Source organism: Prinia subflava, chromosome 21 (assembly GCF_021018805.1).
Source record: "Prinia subflava isolate CZ2003 ecotype Zambia chromosome 21, Cam_Psub_1.2, whole genome shotgun sequence".
Lineage (NCBI taxonomy): Eukaryota > Metazoa > Chordata > Aves > Passeriformes > Cisticolidae > Prinia > Prinia subflava.
In genome coordinates, this window is record NC_086267.1 from 4575931 (window position 1) to 4597594 (window position 21664).

A 21664-nucleotide genomic window follows, 5' to 3' on the forward strand; every position below is an offset into this window, starting at 1 on the left:
AAGGATTAGGATTAATTAGGAAGTGAGTTGTCCAAACAAATAAGAGTTTGAAGCAAAATAATTATTTTTCCATGCATGGATGTAGGAATGAGAGAGGTGGATTTATTCCTTCCACTTCTTTTGAGGGGAATCAGGTGAAATATGGCTGTGGAGGGAGGACAAGGAAGACAGAAGAAGAAAGAAGGGAGGTGAAATGTATAAAATAATTATGAACTGGCAAATCCCTGCATGACAGTGGGACACACAGAAAATTCTGGCTTTATTTGTGAAATTCCTTGTGGCACTGGAACTACGGCCTAAAGGTAAAGGTAATTATAACAATTATAACAATTACCTTTAGGTATTTGTATATATATATATCTATACAAATATATATATCTATACAAATATATATATATACAAATATATATATATACACAAATATATACATATACAAATATATATATACAAATATATATATACAAATATATATATATTTGTATACCATATATATAAGGTATAAATATGGCTTTAAAGGTAATTATAACAATTCTTATAGCAAAACAGCTCTGAGAAATCTGCCATCCTTCCCAAATAGGGTAAGATTTACTCCTAGGAGCGAATATCTGGTTTATGATGAAAAGCTGGAATGCAAGGAGCCAACCGGGATGTTCAGGGAAGAAAATGTTCCCCCTCTGAGCTCAGTGTCTGCAGGATGGGCTGGGGGCTTGTTCGAAGTCATCACCTCCTTTTTTGGGTTTAGATTCCCTCTAAATAAATTGGGATTGTTCGGGGTGGTGTTGCGAGGGCTCAGCCCGAGCTCCCAGCGCAGAGCGGGAGCCGCTGATGGACTGAAGGTGGCAGCTCCGAGCTGCGGTGGAGAGTTTGGGTCGAAAACTCCTGAAAACCTCATTCCTGTGCGAATCCTCCGCTTCCCTGGTTACATCTCCCTTTAAACACGTCACCTGTAGCTCAGCAAAGCTGTTCCCCCACGGCTCCGCTCCCAAAACCCGCGGGCTGCAGGATCTGTCTCTGCTGCAGAGCTCCGCAAATCCTGGGCTCTCCCAAAATCCAAACTCTTCCCAAGCCCTCGTAATTCCAGAACAAATCCACTCCAGCAGGGCTGCTCTGAGCTCCTCTAACCCACAGCAACATCTGCCCACGGAGCTGAGCTACTCCCCCGTGGGAATCCTGCAATTCCAGAATGGTTTTGGGACTCTAAACCCCACCCAGTGCCACCCCTGCCATGGCAGGGACATCTTCCACTGTCCCAGGGAGCTCCAAGCCCTGTCCAGCCTGGCCTTGGGCACTGCCAGGGATGGGGTAACCTGTGCCAGGGCCTCCCCAGCACTCCAAATCATGGAGATGGAGGATTTGGAAATATCAGCAGCTCCTGATGTGCACAGACTCACCCCACACCAGCCTCACTCAAGGATGGAACTGAATTTCCCTGGGCACGGAGGATTTGGGATTCTTCCCTACAGACACAACAGGTTCCACTGCGAGTGGAAAAGATCCCTGCTGTGAAACACACCCCACCCTCCTTCCAGATGTGCTCCAGCTGCGATTTTTATTCGGTCCCTAAAAATAAATCGATATTATTTTTGGAAAAATGGGAATACATTTATGAAACACTCTCCCTCGCTGAATGTTTATGGATTCCATGTCCACCTCCGAATTTCCTACTGCTGAATCTCCAGCAAGAATAAAGATATTTCAAATAGTGGGTCTTCATTAGGATTAACCAAAGGAGAGAGCAAAGTCCCTTTTTAAACCACAGCATTTCCAGACTTCTAAAGTCTTTTGTTTTACCATTTTTTTTCCCCAAAAACCCCCAGATAACTCTGGAAAAAAAGAAGTTATCTGAACATCAGCAAGAACACAATTTCTTTACGGAGAGGTAAACACTGATTTCCAGCACCAAGGAATCTGCTCTCAGATTCCTGTTCAGCACTCCAGCAAACTGCAATATCCAAACCTGCCAATATCCCCAAATTTCCTGCTATTCCATGGGATTTTCATGAGTGGTTTTCTCCTGCTTAGACCAGGAGCTCCCTTCTCATCCTTGCTGATGTCAGGGGTTTTCTCTCCCTTCCTGTCCTCACCAGCTCCTAAAAAATGCTCTTTTTTTGTGTTTCCCAGTGCCTGGCACAGGGAATACCTGGCACAGGGAATACCTGGCACAGTGGGCACAAGGATAAGCGATTTTCCCAGCCTGGCTGTCCCTGCCATCACCCCCAGGGGCAGCTCCAGACGTTCAAAGGCAGGAACGACCCGGCCTCCTCCACGTCCATTTATTTCGATGTTCAGGAAGCCTTTGAAAAGTTCCCTGTGACAGGTCCTCGCCCTAGCCATGAGCTATGTGGATCCAGGGTCGGGAATGGGGAGGGATAAAGAGCTCGTTAAAAAAAAAATAAAAATAGGAACCAGAGGGGCACTGGGAAGGTCTGGGAGCAGAGGGATGAGGGAGATGTCCAGAGTTATTTGTGGTCCCAGAGGGGTCGGTGCTGGGAGCTCTGCTGGTTTTAATCTAAATAAATGGCCCAGGCAGAGGAACCAGCTTAAATTCAGGGAAAGGGGTGAACGGTGAGGGAGGAAAAGAATAAAACTGAAAGGCAGCGGTGTTTGCTTTGCAAACAGCCCGACAAAGCTTCTCCCTTATCAGCTTAAAGGGCAGAAAACATCCAAAGTGGGAGGGAGGGACAGGGAGGGAGCCAGGGCTGGAGCTGTGACAGGAAATCCTGGGAGCTGGAGGAGCTCTGGGACCTGGGACAACACGGGACAAAGCAGGGAGCAAACCCTGGGAATGTGGGGAGGAGTTCCTGAGTCTCTCTCACGAAGTTTTGCACTGATCAGTGCGAGCTGGGGAGGCAGAATTGCAGGAAAAAAACAAAAAACGTGGACAGCAACTCCCCCTCTGAGTGACTCCTCAGCCTCAAGTGCATTTATAGCAGGGGTGAGCTCAGGATGCATTTTGAAAACCAGAACATGAGAAATATCTTCAATTTTTATTGAACTATATGCAATTTAAACGACATGGTAGGTGTCAACTGTGGCTGTGAGCTGCAGCTTAATGCAGATAACAGGACACGAGGCCTCTAATGGCCTTTTTATCACTGAATTCTGAAATACATAGTCCTGAATTTCAGGTTCGGTGCAGAAAAAAGAAAAAAAGAGTGAAAAGAAATGTTGAATTTCACTGTAGGGCACAGGGGCTCGCAGTGTTTCCAAATCACTGGATTTTAGGAAGTGCATCACCAGGTATTTCTCACTCTTCTGAAACCATGTTGCATTTTCTCTTTAAAAAAACAATCTCCCTCCTTCTTGCTCATGTGATATTAATTCCTGCTTTATACGTAATTAGACACTTAAGAAGTTTGAGTGATTTCATTGTTCCCCAAAAAGAACTCCAAAAAACCCATCACTTAATCAGTGACCATCAAACCCAAACCACCTTATTTTCTGGCCTGTTGCCTTTAAGAACATAGTAATTAATATTTGGATTAATATTTAAATTGTTGTATAAAAATTATTTTTATACAGGGACAGGGTAAAAAAAACCCTCAACAATCAAAAGCAAAGTTGCAAAGGAGACAAGAGTAAAACACTGAGAAGTCAGCAAGCCTCCTTTTACCTGCCTGAAGTCAGCACTTAAAAACCAGGCTTTCAAAACAAGTGTGGCTGCCAAAGCTGCAAATCTCAGTTCTCTGAGAGGAAAAGCAAATCAATGATCATTAAAGCTCGCCCGTAAACGCAGCCCCGGCTCTCCGGAGTGCTGTTAGAATGCAACATTGTCCAGGAGTCAGACCTCTGAAAAACCCACACAGGCTATTTTCTGGGAGAAGACCAGATCAAATAAATCTTTATTTTCCTAACCTTTGTTAAGTTGCAAGTCTCCTTTTTTGGAAGAAAACTGAACTAACGATCTCGGAATAATCGGGAGTGAGCGTTGCAGTGGACAGGGAACACACAGGGCCCGTTCAGGCATATCAAATAACACAACCCCAAACATCACAGCAGGGAATGGGTCCAAAATATATGTCTGCTTTTTGGGGGGGGTGCTGTGGTGGTGTATTTTTAATTTACCTAATGTCTACACTAAAAATGCTGGATGGAAAATAAATGTGATTCTCAGCGTAGCAGGGATTACAATGTGGGAGAGTCAATTCTTAGGTTAAACTGAGCATAAAAATGTGATGTATTTGACCACATGGCCTTTTGCTGCTCATAAATTTGTGTTTCTCTTTATTTAATAACTGCTCCATTTGCTTGGTTGTGAACTTATGGCTGTGTATGAAACGCTGCAATATCAGCTACCCAAAACGAAATGGAATTGTTACCATTGTTTGACAACCTGCAAAACGTTCCCTCACATCACGGCAAACACAAGGCTTGATTTGCAGTGAGCTCTTGATTCATCATTCCTTCAGGTTTGTTCATTTCTGGACCTCATTCTAACAAAAAAAAGGCATTTTTTCCCCAAGTTTTTTGAAAATGCTTGTAATGCACTGGGAGAAAATGCTGGGGGGAAAGATTTCCATGAGAAATAGTTATTTATATACCTAAGCATACATATTACGCACATTTTCTTGTGAGTTTTATTCAGATTTAAAGCCCTGACTTGGGCAGGAGCCACAGAACCCTCCGGGCTGGGACACTGCCCCTGTGACCACTGAAAAATCAAAATCACATCACCTTGTGCCCAGCTAACAGAAAATAGCTCAGCCTTCTACCTTAAACACTCCCAAGTGTGTGAGACTCTGTGTGAATCTCTTCCTCCCAGCCCTCCTTTTAAACTCTGTGATTTAAGCTCTGACACTACCAAAATTCAGTTTTAAGGCAGGTAAATCGACAGGGTTTTTCTTGCCTTTGTTTTTTCGATCCCCTACTGCAGGCACCTCTGATGTTCATTAACAAAAGAAAAAAAAAAAAAACCCACCAAAACCCCAGCTAGTCCCAGCAGCGAAGTTCCTGGCAAGCTTTTCAAACCAACCCAAATTTCAGAGCCATTCAGCACCTTCAGCTGTCCTTGAGATGAATGGTTAACGTGAGTGTGAAACAACACTGCAAATCAGAGCCCTCATTTGCCAGCATACATCTAAATATAAGTTAAGTGTCTATCTTCGAGCTGCCAAGCCTGATTATTTTTGGCTGGCACACATAATATACAACCCTATGAATCACTCTGTGTAATGCTCCAGGCCTGTGGTATTCTGCTGGCACAGCTTTGCAGAGGGTGAGGGGGAAATGCCGGAGCCGTGAGGAGTGAGGAGTGTTTGGGAAAGGGATTTTTATGGGGGACAACCTCACCTGTAAGGCTGCTCCCCCGTGTGTGTCCGCAGGTGCCTCGTCAGGTTGGCTGAGCGTGGGAAGATCTTGCCACAGTACCTGGACAGGGGAGAGCCAAAAAAATCCATCAGGAGCACCCAAGGGTGCCACGGCACAAACCTGCAGCCCCTGTCCTGACACCGCTCCCAAAATCCCTCCAAAATCCATCCCAAATTCCCCCCTGGAGGGGGGAAATGGGGAGGGCAAATCTCCCACCCCAGGGTGTCACTGTGCTGACATCACAGCACCAGGAGCTGGGAGAGCCCAGCCTGGGGAAAAGGAAGCTCAGGAAGAACCTGCTCACTCCTACAACTCCCTGACAGGAGGGTGCAGCCAGGTGGGGTCGGGCTCTGATCCTGCAGAACGAGGGACAGGACAACAGGAAACAGCCTCACAGGTTTAGATTGGATGTTTGGAATTTTTTTCACAGAATTTTTTGTCAGACGGTTGGAATGGGATCCCCAGGGAGGTGGTGGAGTCGCTATCCCTGGAAGTGTTCAAAAGAAGTGTGGACATGGCACTTGAAGACAAGGTTTAACTACAGCATTCCTGCATCAGGGTACAGAGGGTTTAATCACTGCCTGGCAGATTGGCACTTGAGATGTTTCTGCATCTCCTTTATAGCCCTGTTGATGTGCTCATCATCTGGAATCTGCTCTTTCATCCTTGGAATTCACAGAATTCTCTCTAGATAAAGGCTGCACCTCCGTGCTGTGGGTTAGGAGGCTGGCAGGCTGCTTAGAGCAAGGAAATTCACCTCGAAAATTAATAAAGGAAGGAATTGTGTTCCCCAATAAATCCAGTTCACAGTAAAATGAAAAAGGTATAAATAAAAACATCAATTGGGAAATAAAGACCTAAAGATGAGGGGCTGCACTCTGTGACTATGAAACCTGTTGTAGGAGGAAGCTATGTTAGACTTTCCTTATTTCAGAGACCTTCAGCTGTTCTGAGGATGAGCAGTTAATGTGAGTGTTCCCCAGCGATGGCAATCCAAATGTTAACTTGTGAGTGAGCATTTAAAATTTTAGTCCCTCTTGTAAGTAGAAACCTCAATTTTCTAAATAGTCAACTGAAATCTGAGCCCTCAGCTCTTGTGGCAAAGCTGAACATAAGAGACACATCAACAAAGTTTATATCCAGTTTCTGCACCCCAAAAAAATCCCCTTAGCAGGAGTCACCATGAGATTTACCTTGAGGTAAAACTATGATAGCAGACAGAGGTTTATTATTAAAAAACCTTGATCTGCTCCAATTAGGAGATGGATGGGTACGTGAGGAGTTCCATGGATAGAACTGTTTGAAAAAGCTTTATCCTGCATGCCATTTTTAAAAATTCAATCATTTTTCCATAGCTGAGGTTGGATACAGCCGGGCCTGGCACTGGGAACGGCGGCGTTCACCGCTGCACGCCGGAGACTTGGCCTGGGGAGCCGGGCTTGCTTGAGAATCTCCAGATCCGCTCCCAAGGTTATTAAAAATTACAAAGCAAACAGAAGATGCTGATTCCCCACCAGACAAAACAAGCTATTTCAGAGGGAATTAGTCATCCCAGCTCTGCTCTGCTTCCGCCGATGCTTGTTTTCCCTCCTGGCGGAGATGCCGGTGTGGAGCTGCCCCGCTCTGCGCTGGTGCCTGGTGCAGCTCCCCGGCTGGGATGGCACATCCTGGGGTATTCCCTCACCCTGGGATGTTCCCACTCCCCGGGATGTTTCCACAGCCCGGGGCTCAGTGCGGATGCCGCGGGGTGCCCGGCTCACCTGCAGGTGTAGCGCTCCTTGCCCTTGCGCAGGATGGGGTCGGAGAGCGTGGGCGGCGGCGATCGGAAGTTGAAGGGGTGGTGGGGAAGGGGCTGCAGGGACGAGCCAGAGTCGGCCTTCATGGCTGCAAAGCTCTCCAGCTTCTCCGTCATTGTCTCGATGGCTGACATCTGTAAGGACAAGGAGACAGCTCCCGTCAGAAAAACCCCCGGGAAGGGCAAGGTCTGGTGCATGAAACACCAGTTTTGGCTGGGCAAAGCCTCCTGCTGGTGTTGGCCCTCTTGGAATTTGGAGGTGCAGTGGGAAATGGAGCCACTGAACCCAGCCAGGAAAGACAGGAGCAGTGTATTGATCATGGAGAAGGCAGGAAAGGCACAGCTGGCAAAGCTGGACATTTAGGTCCCAGAAATGAGCACTTGTTCACTTTCCGCAGTGTGCATGTGCTCGCTTCCAGCACTTTGGATCAAAAATTATCTGAGAATACACCTGAGACATCCATTTTTACCAGGATAACACTGAAACTAAACCCCATGGTCAGGTGCTGGAGGTAGAACTCAGCACCCAAGCCAAACCCAGCTTGGGAAGAGGGAGGTCTGACATCTCCTACAGCATCCCGGGGGCTCAGAGGGACAGGGCACGGAGTGGTGGGTGGGCAGGTAGGGATATTCTCCTCTTCAGCTCCAGGAGAGGGGAACAGGGATGTTTCGGGCCCAAAGCAGAAGAATCGTGGTCGAAGTGGAGTGGGAGGGATGCGTGATGGCTGCTCAGGGAGCTGAGAGAAGAGAGGCTGAAGGGGTGAAGAGGGAGCAGCTGGGAAGAGGAGGAGGAGTTGGGATCAGGCTCAGGATGGAGTGGGTCCACAGGGAGCTTGCCTGGTGAAGAGGCCAACACTTTAATTACGGGTAGGAAAGGTTCAGCAGCTCCTAAAGGTGATGGAAGGATGGGTGGGAGATGGCTGAGTTTCCTGCAGGGAAAGGGAGCTCCAGCCAAGCCCCCGGATGTGAGCGGTGCCTGGGTGAGTTATGGTCAGGAGGGGCAACACCTACACATCCCTTTGGGATGGGAACAGCTGGCATGCATGGGCTGGGACACCAAGCAGAATGTCCCTGGATGCTTTATCAGATTTAGTTTGTATGACTTGGCCATGTTCTCACAGACACGAGATTAAACACCACAGAGAAAGGGAAAACCATGGAGATAGAGGGGAAGGGAAAGCAAAAAAGGAAAGAATGAAGCTGGACCATGTGCAAAAAAGGGGAAAAATGGATCTGCATAAAAATCCTGCCTAAAGAGCTGCACTTTTACTTTCATTACAGCGCAGCAGGAAATCCAAGTCCAAGAGAGCGACGCAGCTCAGAGGACGCCGCCGCTGACTTCCCCGACGTCCAGCTCCGTGCACTCCTGAGAGCACTTTGGAGATAGCAGGGGCAGAAGAGAGGGATAAAACAAACAAGGCAGCAATAAAGCTGCCTCCTGGCTGCGCTGACATCACCGGGACAGGCGGGAGCTGCGGAGGCAGCCGGGGCGGCAGCGAGGAGCGGAAGGCAGTAGGAAGCCATACATCACCCCGAGATGCTCGATTGTACAGGAAGGGCTGACCTTTTGCACGTTTACACTTTATTAAGCTGGGCTTTAGAAGGGGGGGCAGAGGGGGAAGAGAGCCAAGATATTGTTTAAAAATATATGGCAATGAAAAAAAAGTTGTCTTAATCACCCCTGAAGACATTGTGGAGGGCTGACAAGCATTCATACGCTGTGAAAAAGAGGAGTAGTAACCCCCATTTCCCGACAATAGATCCACAGCCCCTTAGCTGGAGGCTCCCAGCCCATGATAAATAGTAAGTAATACTTAGCACCAGCCACTTGAAAAGGTTACTTGATCATTTACAGCACCAGCTCTGCCCCAGCTGCCAGTCATACAACAAAACCATCACGTTAAAAAGCTCTCCGGACCTTTCAGAGCCGAGCTCTCAGCCCTTCGCCGAGGTACCTGGAGCTCTCCTTTGTTGTGCCCTGTTCTTTAGGCACTTAGTCAGAGATATTTGCTGGCTTGAGAGCCGTAGGCTGGTTTTAAAATTCTAAACACTGGCCACGGCCTCTCCAGTGGCAAAGGCACTTTGCTATTTAGGGAACAACTGCCTGGTTATAATAAAACAGAAAGGGGGAAGAAAAAAATCTTAACAGGTGAGGAAAGGCTTTCCATTAAGTTATCAAAAAAGTTACATTGGTTATTTATGTTGTCCAGAGTTTCATTTGGAAGAGACAATGTAGGAAAACTCCCAGAGGGCAAAGGAACTTCTGGTAACAACTGGCTAAGAAATAAGAGCTGCCTGAAATTCATTTTGAGAGAGGAAACATCTCCTGAATGTGTTTATCACATCTTCTGGCTTCATCACATCCCAGTGAGGGCACTGTGAGAGAGCTGGGGATTAATCACAGAGGAAAAGGCTGAGACCAGACTCGTGTTTGGAGTGAGAAGAGCCTGGGTAGAATGTGACTCTGACTGACCAGGCACAGGAATGTCGGTCCTAATGAACAAAGCAGAAGCAGGAACCCTGAAAACGTGATTTCTTAGGAAAAGAACCAGGACACAGAATTCTTAGCAATGCTGGATTTGGGGAATGGTCACGGCCCCAAGGCTGCCAGAGCTCTCAGACACAGGCTGGGATTGTTGGGGTGTCCTGTGCAGGTTGGACTGGATGATCCTTCTGGGTGAGGATATTCCGTGATTCTGTGACAACACAGGAGGGGGATCTGGAGGTCCAAATCTCCCATCTTCTGGAATAAATGCCCCGTGTTCCTTTGCTGTGCCTGGAACACCTGACTGCCTGCAGCATGGGAACGGCTCCTCTCCAGATCAACTGGTCTGAACACAGCGCCCGCCTTATTAAAAATCGGTCATCAGGAAGCTTTGGGCTGCAGTGATTGTAAATTTGAGGTTATTCTGTGTGATAAGCTCTTAGAGATAACCAGACCTTCCAGATCTTTTCACTGCCATGGGAAGAGGACGTGGTCAGGATTTCGGGAACAATGTCAACAACCTTCCACCCAGAGCTTGCTCCTGCTTGGGGTCTGAATGTTTCTCATCGTCTCCTCGGGTTGCTTTGCCACGCTGGCTCCTCCCTGCTATCAGATTCTTTACAGGCAGATATCCCCACTATTCTAACTCACACAAACACAGGATGTTCCTGGCCAGCCTGTCACCATTATCCAGCCTGGATGAAGGAAAAATCAGGGGAAGTTATTAACCAAACTCTGAGGCTGGTGTGAAACAATGTGGGAACTAAGTTTAGCTGTGAAAGCAACCAGGACCCAGATTTCACAAACCTGCGAGTTATTTATCTAAGGTGGGAAACATTATCAGGGGAGAACAATGTTTGTGACTATAGAGGAGAGCACAATGAGGACCACGGAGCTGGGATCCCAGCCTGGGCACAGCAGAGGGATGGGGAGGGCTGGGGACTGTCACACGCCTGAACCCACTGCCCCGCACTTCCACACACCCCTCATGATTTGGGAAATCCAGGAAGGTAGAAAATGCTGCTGCCTCGGGGCTGGGAACTCCTTCTCCACTTTGTACCACTGCAAATTACCTCCCCGAGGTGTTCCCAAAGGAAAAACCACAAAAAAATGGCATTTTGTGCTGTGGGAGTTTGGCAGAGCTGCCCAGACCTCATCCCTGTTTTTCTGGTAAATGCAAAGGAAACAGCAAGGCACAACCACCACCATCCTCAGACTGTGAAAATTAAACGTGACTGGAGGGAACTGGTGGAAAACAGCTGAGTTTCCAGTCAGGCCCTTGGATGAGGAGGAGTCTGATCCCAGTGATCCCAGTGTCACTGCTTTTACCTGGGGGTGAAAAAGCAGCGGGGAGGGTCGCAGGTACTTCTCCTTGAGGGCACCCACGGGGTCTGTCACCTTCCGCTTCTCCACCCTGCTGGACAACAACACAGAGGGTTACATACCCCACAGGGAGCCCCACACAGCCACACCACGCTTAAATTACACAAATTAAATAACACAGAGTTATTCTCTTACACAAACGTCTTCCACCCCCTTCTCCCGGACACTACAGATTCTGATGCACAACTGCCCCACAGAAAGAGCTGGAAACAACACGAACACGAGTCCTCTCTTTTGGGCAGTGTTTTTTCAGCCTTCAGGCTGATAACTAAGAAAACATTTTGCTCCTGCTCTGCTGCAGGGGTTTATAAACCTCTGTTGTTGTGAAATGCCACGGAAAACCCTGTGTTTAGAGCAAAACTGTCTGAGCAGGAGAAGCTCTAGGGTCCACAGCAGGCAGACCCTGCATGGAAAAAAAATTGTTTTTAAGAGTTTGCATTTATCTGAAGAGTTAACACTGGGCCAGACTGCAGCCCCAAGCGTGCTGAAATCATTAGGTGTTTCATATTTGTTTCCTCCCTCGCAGCTGAGACATAATTTGCATTGAGTTTCTTTGGCAAGCCCATGTGGACAATGATTTAAAAAGTGAGGGACTGGTGGGAGAATTCTGAAGTGGCTCAGAAACCCGAGTTCTTCTGATATCACCCTTAGCCCGTTCAAATATTTCATGTTTAAGCATCTGAGGTGCAGAAATGACCCTAAAGTGAGGCTCCTATTTTTGAAAATAATGGCTTTGCTTCCACAAAATATTCTACTTGCAGGGAAACAGAGGTGTGGAATCACCAAAAAGACAAACTGAGATGTTCTCTAAGGGAAAAAAGTGTTGAGGAAGTAACTGCAACAAACACAGCTGCATCTTTAAACAGCTGGAATTGAGTCCATCCAGCTAAACCAGCAGAAATCCAAGAGTAAGAATGATTTTAACTACATTAGTCCAGCATAAATTGAGAGCAAATTATTTTAGCTGCATTTCAGCTGATTGGTGTGTGGATCAAATTACCAAAGAGTTTAAAGAAGAGCCCTGCTGAGTTCAGTCAGCGAACTGAGCTTAATCTGCATTTAATTCTTCTTGGGTAGAGGGAGAGAGAAGAACTGGATGGGAAACGCAGTCAGAATTAGGGGGCTTTGGAAGGTACGTGCTTTTATGGGTCTGAGTTGCCAGAAAAACCAAAGAATAAGTAAAAAGTTGCTCCCTGAGCCCCTCTGACCAGCACAGCTTTTCTCTCCATGAGGCACTGAAATGCCCAAGGGATCATCCCTGATCCCAGCAGAGCCGTGTGTGGAGTGCCCTGCCTGCTCCTCGTGCGTAAAACCCGGTGAGCTGACAGCATTTCCCCAGCTCTGCCATCTCCCAGAGCTGGGAATGGAAACACAAGGTCCAAACGTCCCCGTCAGAGCCCAGCTCCGGAGGATTAAGCCGATCGTTTCAGCCCAGTGCCTGAGAACGTCACCCCCACAGGCTGAGCTAAAAACTGCCCCCATTTCAGACTGTCTGGCCGCATTAAATTATATCACCAGGAGAAAATGTCAAGGATTTAAGTGGCCTTTGGGAGGGAAAAAAAAAAAAAAAAATGAAGGAGCCAAATGATGTGAGAGAGTCTGATAAAGGGAAGTTTAGAAACAAAATATTTCCATGTTTTTCAAGCCGGGCTGTTTCGCTCATTACATCAGAAGTCTGATTCGCAAGCAACGCCACCGCTGACTTTCTATTTTAACACATGACTAAAACCGTGTGCATCCCATGGAATGCAACCAACGATGCCCCCATCCTTCACTTCCATCTGTCTTCTGGGCCTTTACAGTTTTCCCGAGGCCGCTGTTTTAACTGGCAGCGGCTTTTCCGAGCCGTGTTATTTCAGCATTCCTGCTGAGAATGCCCAGAGGTGGCAGGACCCTACATGGATCCTTTTGTCTTTCTGTCCTATTTATTGATTTTTCCCCTCCACCCCAGGAGTATTTTTTATTGCCTGATTTCTCCAGGAGGAGATGGCCACGGTGGGTGCCAGGCGGGACACGGTGCCTCCTGAGCTGTCCCCATCCCTCATGGCACGGTGTGGGCACGTCACCCCCACGAGCTGGCAGAGCCAGAGAGGCTCGTTCAGCCAGCACTGAGGCTCGCTAATCCTCCTCCCAGCTGACAGCTCCTTGGCCTGGCCAGACACTGACATCACTTTTTCCCACAGTTATCAGCCCGGCGGTGACATCTGGGCTGTCGCGGTGCCCGCAGCCCTCTGAGCGCTCGTCCCACCGTCACCCCACGGTGGCTCTGAGGCTTTCCAGTGCCAGGGACACAGCAGATCCTCCAGCAGTTAACCTTGCAGCAGGCTGGGCACAGCAAGGACCACCACGCATTCAGCACAAGGAGTGGAAAGGCAAAGAATTCACCTCCCCAAACTGAACCCAGGAGCGCTCCAGGCCAAGCACACGTATGCAGATGGATGCTGTGGAGCATTTAGACATGGCAATGGCTAATTTAGATGTGTTAATGACTAAATCAAACTTCAGGACACGTCTTTTCACAGGGCTTTGCTGAAACCAAACGTGCCGTGCCCACCTCATCCAATGCCCGGATGGGTAACATGCAAATTTACTGTTTCCCTCACCACAAACCTATAATAGTTTTCCTTTGGGAGCAGGTTTTATAAAAAGCTCTCAAGCAACAAGAAGGCAAAGCCTTCCCTTTTTGCTTCCCCCTGAACTGATTCCTTCTGGAAGTTTAGCTGACATTTGGATAACTTCACCCAGCCTGCTCTACACACGCCTTCCATGTTCAGCTCATTCTGACGTAACTCATCAGGCCCTCCTCAGAACCATCTGTTCAAGTGACACCAGAAAGGCCTTGTTATCTCCCAAGAAAGATAAATCTGTGAGAAATGTATCTAGGAAAGATCTGGGTAGTAACACGCTACCATGTGTTTACACAGGACTTGTTACTCCAAGAGTAACATGTTTCGGCAGGTTGGGTCTGCACCAGCAGCTCCTCCGAATGGAAAAAACCCAAGAAAAGGCATTAAAAAGGCAAAGGGAGGGAGGGAGAAAGAAAGGTGAAGTGGCTCACAAAAGGCCCTCAAGTCAGTCAGTGGGAGAGCTGCATTTCCAGGCTCCCAGGGCTCCTGACTCATTCCCAAGCCATGAGAGCCCGGGGCTCCAAGGCAATCTGAACTCTGCATTCTTATCGAATCAAACCTCTGGAATTTCGCCAGCAGAAGTGCCATCTTAGTGATGGCTCGCCTCGTGGGAGAGTCCTTAAATAGGTCAAGTTTCTTCTTTATCAAAATAAGGATGTGTTCTTTACACATTGATTATGAGGGCCCCTTGCAATTACTCAGCCCTTTCCATTCAGGAAATTCAAGAGAAATACAAACAACAATGGGAGATGTTCACTGTTCTTCCCAACCAACCTGCATCCTCCCCTTCCTCAGGGTGTGGAGTCAGCTGGAAAAGGAGCTGGTTAGGGAAAGGCTTAAGGCAGGGTATGTTAATACCTGTAGATGGGGTCCATGAAAAAGGGCGATGGCTTAGCGTAGTGCAGGGAAGGCTGCTGAGGCAGCTGGGACTGGGAAATCTTAGGTAACACCTCACTCGCCATCAGCTTCCTCTCCCCATAAATGTGGTTTTTCCGTGGCTCTCTCCCTCCGTTCTGGCTGGCTCGGATGCGGTTGCCAATGCTCAGATCCAGTGGCTGCTCCTCCCCCGAGGACGGGGCCGGGAGGACCTTGGGGGGCGGCAGGATTGGCTTAATCTCTTTTGGCTTCGTGGTGAGATCGAAGGGGGACTCCGAGCTGCTGGCGCCGACTTTGTGGAGGTCCCTGGGTGACTTTGGTTCTGCCTTGACCAGCAAGTTGTGATTGAGGGTCCTCTCCGTGAAAGGGTAGAGGGAGTGGGGGAAATTGGGGAGGAACTGGAAAGGGAACATGGAATGATACGGGAGCGAACCCATCTTTTTCTCCTGCATCCCCATAAAGCCAGGCCCGAAATATTTCTCTGCGATGGAGGCGATAGCTTTAATAGAGTCATTGGCCGCCCCCGTGGTGGGCAGCAGGTGCTCCTCGGGGGGAGGAAAGAAGGAATGCTGAGAATAGAAGAGAGGGATCTCGCTCGTGGCATTGGTGGAACTCGCAGACACCGAGCTGCTGATGAAATCTGGCTTGGTCTCGATTTGTTTGCTTTTGTCTTTCGTTTTGTCCCTGTCACTCTCCGCGTCACTGTCCAGGTCAGAGCCGGTGCCGGTCGTGGTGTCCAGATCCGTGCCCGTGGTTGTGTTAACGTCCTCAAAGTCACTGCCATCGGACATGTCACTGTTCCTGGCTTTTAGCTTCTCCAGGTAGGAGTTTTCCAGGCTGCTTTCACATTTCTCCTCCCCCGAAGGGGCCTGGTTGCTGTTGCTCACCGCGGAGATCAGCGGCAGTGCCGGGTTCCCGAGGGGGCTGGGGAGCTTCGCGTCCGGAGTGTGGTTCAGGGGACTTTTGAGCAGTTGCGTGGGTGGTAACAAAGGGGGCCTGGGGTACAGAGAAGGCGGAAAAATCCCCGGGAACCCCGGGGTGAGGGCGGGGAAGGCCGGAGGGGCTGGCGAGAAGGGGATCCCGCCGGGGTGCGGGCGGGATGGGAAATACTCGTTAAAGCCCAGGCTGGCGTGGTTGAGGTTGGGAGAGGGCTTGGATTTGTCCATCATGGAGGTGGGCGTGAGGGGGAGGCCGGGGGCGAAGATGCCGGCGGGGTTGTAATGGTTCTTGCCCTCGCAGAAGCGCCGGTGCTTGTTGAGGGAGGAGGTAGTGCTGAACATCTGCCCGCAGTCCTTGCACTTGATCTGCGTGCGGCAGTCCGCGTGCATCCGCTTGTGGCGGCACAGGTTGGAGAACTGCGTGTAGGACTTGTGACAGACCTCACCTAAAGCGTCAACAGCAACCAACAACAAAAGCCATATGAAATTAACGGGAAAACGGCAGGGATTCACCACAGGATTCACCAGACCCGCCCCGCCCTGCCCGCTCCACCCCTGGGATCTTCCTTCCCCGAAGGCAGAAGAGGAGAGAGCAGTGAGAGACATCACCACCTTTCCCTTTGGATGAAGCTCGTCCTGGAGAATCCCTCAAGAAGCAGCTCCAGAGAAATCTGAGGGGTTGTGCTACCTCTGCTCAAAGTTTGAGGGAATTTTCAGGAAAGCTAATCATGGAATCACAGAATGGTTTGGTTGGGAGGGGCTTAAAGCCCATCTCATCCCACTCCTTGCCATGGGCAGGGGCACCTTCCACCATCCCAGGTTGTTCCCAGCCCTGTCTAACCTGGCCTTGGACACTGCCAGGGATCCAGGGGCAGCCACAGCTTCTCCGGACACTCTGTGCCAGGGCCTCGTGGCCCTCACAGGGAAAAATTCTTCTGTATATCCAACCTAAATTCCCTTCTTTCGGTTTGAATGCATTCCCCCTTTTCCTGTCGCTCCATAGTCCCTCTGCAGCTTCCCCGTAGACCCTTCAGATCCTGGAAGGTGCTGTGAGATCTCCACACAACCTTCTCCAGGCTGAACAGCCCCAAATCTCACAGGGAAGACGCTCTAGTCCCCTCAGAACGTCTTTGCCCTAATCACACATTTTTAATGATAACATCTATTTATCCCAGCTCATCTGCTTCCCATTAGTCCTAGCATGGCAGGAAGCACTGAGGGCTGGAGGGAGAAGAACTTTGCCTCATTTAATCAAACCTGCCCTTCCTAAATGCCCTCAGTGGTACATAACCCCTCCAGGGGGATGCTCTATAAATCCCCTGTCAGCCAGGCCTGGCTTCTGCCAGGACTGGGATCTCTTTTTTTAATCCATTAAATCAGTCGAACACCCCTGCCCCGCTAACTGAAGCCACATCAGCATTTTCTTTAACGACCTGTAAATACCAAGCTTTCAAAACATGGATTTTTATGACCCCTTTTCACCTCCAGACTTTGCTGCTGTGGAAGAAACAGGGCAAAGCGAGGCAGAAATCCCACAGCAAACTTTTCTACACATCAAAACACCGTGACTTTTTATTATCTGGTGCCTCTTTCAACATGGGAATAAATGTGGAGGTGAATTAACACACTCCTTGCCCCGGGGAACTGCTGTTATCACCCTTTTGTGAGCAGGGAAACCGAGACAAAGCAGGGGAAGGACATTGTTTGGGGTTGGACAGGCAAGGACACGAATCCAAGTTCTGCCACTCCAGCTCAGGGAATGCTCAGTGATCCTTCCTCCCTCCAAGCTTCACTGATAGCTGCATGTGAGCAGGATTTCCCCAGTACTTTCTCCTAAATCTTTCTTAAATCTCTAAGATTTACTTCAGTGCTTGAATATTGAATGACTGGTGGGAGAGTATTTCATTAGCAGCTCTGAAAATATAACAACATAACAAATTCCAATCGAAATTCAAAGCAGAGATGGATAAAATGTCATGAATTTGACATTTCAGTTCCAATGAGCACCCCAAAATCCAGAGGAGTGCCACTGAAGGCTCTGGTTTCCGACTGCACTCTAAATTTAGGATGCATTGTCTGTTCCCAGAGTATTTAATTGTTGGGCCCTGACACATCCCTGAGCTGCAGGGAAACACAAACAGGACAGGAAAGTCATCACAAGAGTTTGGAGCTTTGAGCCAATCCTAATTTTTGGCAATCACACTTTAAAATCTCGGACCAGGTCTCCCGAACTGCTCTTGGTACACACACAGAGTTTTATGGCTGTTGCAAGTGTCATTTCAGCTACCTCAGACTTGCAGAGAAAGGGTTTATTTGGCTTTTTTACTCCATTTTAAAGTGTTTTCTTAAACAATATCCAAACAGAGTTCTTAAAGGAAGCACTACTGAATTTATTTGCCATGAAAATTCAGCACTACTGAATTTTATTTCCAGGACAGTCTCTTAAGAACAACAATCTCTGCTGGGTTAAGGGTTGGACTTGATGATCTCAGAGGGCTTTTCCAACTGTAACCATTCTGTGATTCCAGGATTCCTCCATTTTCCACCCCTGGAATTTTCGCTAGATACATAAACACTGCATAAAATTCCCTAAAGAGAAGTGCTAGAGCTCTGAGAGCTCCCATCATCCTTCTAAAATCAGGAAAACAGGAAAATTTCTGTTAAATCCCCAGTTATCTGGTGATTTAGTAATTCCGCGTGGAATTGCTTGTCCCCCTGATTTCTGCAGTTATAAAGTTACAGGTTTGGGGTCTTTTGAAAGCTAAATAAAATATTGTAAAATACAAAACGCAAACACACAGAGACCCTTTTCTTCCGCTGAACAGGGAAAAAAAAAGAACCAACTTCCTTGTGAATCCTGCAGTGTGGATTTGAAATTGTTAATGGGTTCCACATTGGTGGACAAAACAACCTGACCAGGCAGGATCCCCCTGCAGTTGTCCCACACCTGATTTGGTCTGACAACTCCCTAATTCTGATGAGGTGAGAGTGAGGAGATTATGAGGAGAAATCCCTCATCTCCCTGCAGCAATCCTGGGAGCCAAATTATCCCTTTCATGTGCCCGGTGCAAGACTGCAGCAAAATGAGCGAGAGGAGAGAGAGGAGCGTTTCTTCTTCCTCTGCTGACACCCAGCTGATGTCTCAGGACACTGATTATCCCGGGATATTAATGAAATGAGTCTCCCAGGATATTCCTGCATGCTGTTCCCATTATTCCAACAGGGAAAAAAAAAAAAAAAAAGGCAAAAAAAATAAGGCAGGGGTGGGTTCGGTGACTTCCCTACCCTGACATCAAAGCCTGGAATCAAACCCAGATCCCGGCCCGTGCCTGAGCGACGCGTTCTGAAGTGTCAGGAAGTGATCCCTGAAGTTCCTGGGGCTTTGTTGTGACACCACCACCTCCCTGCACAGCCACCCCAACCCAGTGGGTGCTGTGTCAATTAAAAAAATATACAGCCCTGGCAATGACAAGGACTGAGATGGGTGGCTCTCCAGGGAAAATGCCCTTCTGGAAATATCCCACCGAGGAGAGTGCTGAGGACACAGGTCATCTGCTGTTTATTTGCCTCTCAGCATTATCTAGATGAAATATCATGCGGTAAATAAAGAAGAAAAAACTTTCTTTTTAAAAAACACCTTCTCATCTCTGTGATTATTCCAAGTTCTTTACAACGGCTCCAGGATTTGAGGCACCCCTGTAAAACATTTCGATCAGGCTGTGCCAGCTATTTATTTATGTCACCAACAGGAACGTTCAAAAGCGATTAAGGAAAAAAAAAAAAGACGAGAGAAAGAAAAGATATGAGAAAAATGGCATCGCTGTGACCGCTGAGAGACTCAGCTTTTAACTTGTCAAGAAAGTCAAAAACTGCCACGGACGCTCGCTGAAAAAAACAGGGAGCATGCAAAAAAGGAAAAAGAAAAAAAATAAATTCATCTCGTGCTCTGAGCTATAAAATTCCAGCGGCCAGGGATGGGAGGGCTGGGGGGCCCCTGCAGGATCCCTGCAATTACAGCCAGGGCCGGGCTGGTGATGGCCGTGACAACTTACATATGAAAGGTTTGACAGTGCTGTGGATGTGCTTGTGCTGCTTGAGGCCCGAGGAGGTGGCGAAGGTCTTGCCGCAGTCGGGGCAGGCGTGCGCCCGCGCCCCGACGTGCTGCGAGCGGATGTGCCGCTGGAGGTTGCTGGGGTCCGTAAACACCTGTGGGGGAAAAACGCCTTCAGGACGGGGGGAAAAGCAGGAGGAGAAGAGTCTACATGTGGAAAACTTGGTTTGTTAGGGTGGGGGTTTTTTTGGGTGGTGTTCATGGCTTGAGGAGCGTGGGGTGGACAGGTGAGGACAGGTCATGAAAGAGGTTGGTTTGTGTCCTGCCAGGCTGTGGCACCTCCCCGAGTGTGTGGTGCTCATGGTTAGACAGGTCTGTGGTATCTCCTTGAGTGTGTGGTGCTCATGGTTAGACAGGTCTGTGGCACCTCCCCAGGTGTGTGGTGCTCATGGTTGAACAGGTCTGTGCCACCCCCTCGAGTGTGTGGTGCTCATGGTTTTACAGGTTTTTGCCATCCCCCTGAGTGTGTCGTGCTCATGGATCACAGGTCTGTGGCACTCCCCTGGAGTGTGTGGTGTTCATGGTTTTAGAGGTCTTTGCTCACCCACATCTGCCCAGCACAGCCCTCACCACCACCCCAGTACCCAGCTGGGAAAGCCCAAAGGGGAGTGGGTTGGGAGAGGGTTGAGCTCCACACCCCAAGAGGGATGCCCAGGACAGTGAGGACACCTCTTCTCCCTGGCACAGGGACAGCAGGGTCACCTCTCCCTGTATCACCCTGCTCTGGGCCACCATGGGCCACCCACCCCCTGCAGCCCTTGCCCAGGTCCCAGTGTCCTCCCCCAGGTGAATCTCCCCATGGACACTGTGTCCTGCACCCTTTTCCCCAAATCCAGTGCCTTCCCCAGGTGAATCTCCCATGGACACTGTGTCCTGCACCCTTCTCCCCAAATCCCCGCGCCCTCCCCCAGGTGAATCCCCCAGGGTGACCCTCTCCTCACTGTACCTTAACACAATTTTCACATTCAAACCGTTTCCCACTGTCGTGAGACATTTGGTGACGAATCAGGTTGGATTTCCAGTTGAAAGCCTTGGGGCACTGGTCACACTTGTACTCCCTCTCCTCGGTGTGGATCACCATGTGCTGCTCCAGGCTGGGAAAGAGAGACAGGCCGACCTTCAGACCACCCAAAGCAGGCACTGAGGCAGGTCTGGGACCCAAAAAAGTGACAGAGATGGTGACAGAGAACCAGCTGTGGGGCCTGGGGCATTTCCAGTCACCTGGCCTCAGAGCAGGAAGGGAGAGGCTCATCGACTGTGAGAAGGGCAAGGACACCCAAACACCATTTGAGGTTTTTGATGTTTATTTCACTGGTGCAAGATGCCCTGTTCTGCCTCAAAATTATGCTGTATTTTACTTTATTTCTTATAAATACCTGAGTCTGTTCTCAAGAAAAGCAAACTCAGCACTGACCCTGCACGTTCTTGAGGGGAAAAATGACCAAAACTTCTGTGGCACCCCCCCGGGGAAAGAAATGATATTTTCTGCTGCTGAGACTCTCATGTGTCCATTTTCACGGGCGCCCGGCCCACGGCTTCCCAGAACACAGGGACTCACCGTTGGGAAGAAACATGATAAGGTGCAAACACGTTTCACTTCTAAACGTCAGGCATCTTTGATTGCTTCACTCAGCAATTTCACCTCCTGCCAACTGGCAGCGTCTGCGGACTGGGGGGACGATGGCAATCCCGAGTGGCTGCTGGCACGGGGCCACGGCAGGGGTGGCACACGGTGCTGCAGTGCCACGGGAAACCTGCACCTCCCTGCCCAGGAATCCTGCACCTCTAATTCTGGGAATCCTGCTCCTATCAGACAGAAATCTGCACCTCTCAGACAGAAATCCTGCACATCTCAGGCTGGGAATCCTGCACCTCTCAGGCCAGGAACCCTGCTCATCTCATGTTGGGAATCCTGCTCCTTTCAGACAGAAATCCTGCACATCTCAGGCTGGGAATCCTCCACCTCTCAGATAGAAATCCTGCACCTCTAATTCTGGGAATCCTGCTCCTCTCAGACAGAAATCTGCACCTCTCAGACAGATATCCTGCACCTCTCATGCTGGGAATCCTGCTCCTCTCAGACAGAAATCTGCATGTCTCAGAAATCCTGCACCTCTCATGCTGGGAATCCTGCACCTCTCA

At 48.9% G+C, this 21664-nt stretch overlaps 1 protein-coding gene across 1 annotated transcript in view; it reads right to left on the reverse strand.

The window, feature by feature from the left end:
• PRDM16 (PR/SET domain 16) overlaps positions 1-21664 on the reverse strand; it is a 286725-nt gene that overhangs the window by 9694 nt on the left and 255367 nt on the right. Inside the window, exons 7-12 of the mRNA XM_063417376.1 lie at positions 20469-20616; positions 19464-19617; positions 14456-15857; positions 10917-11004; positions 7068-7237; positions 5290-5367 (exon numbers count right to left, since the gene is read on the reverse strand). Coding sequence (XP_063273446.1) covers positions 5290-5367; positions 7068-7237; positions 10917-11004; positions 14456-15857; positions 19464-19617; positions 20469-20616 — 2040 coding nt within the window. The remainder of the gene's footprint in view (positions 1-5289; positions 5368-7067; positions 7238-10916; positions 11005-14455; positions 15858-19463; positions 19618-20468; positions 20617-21664) is intronic.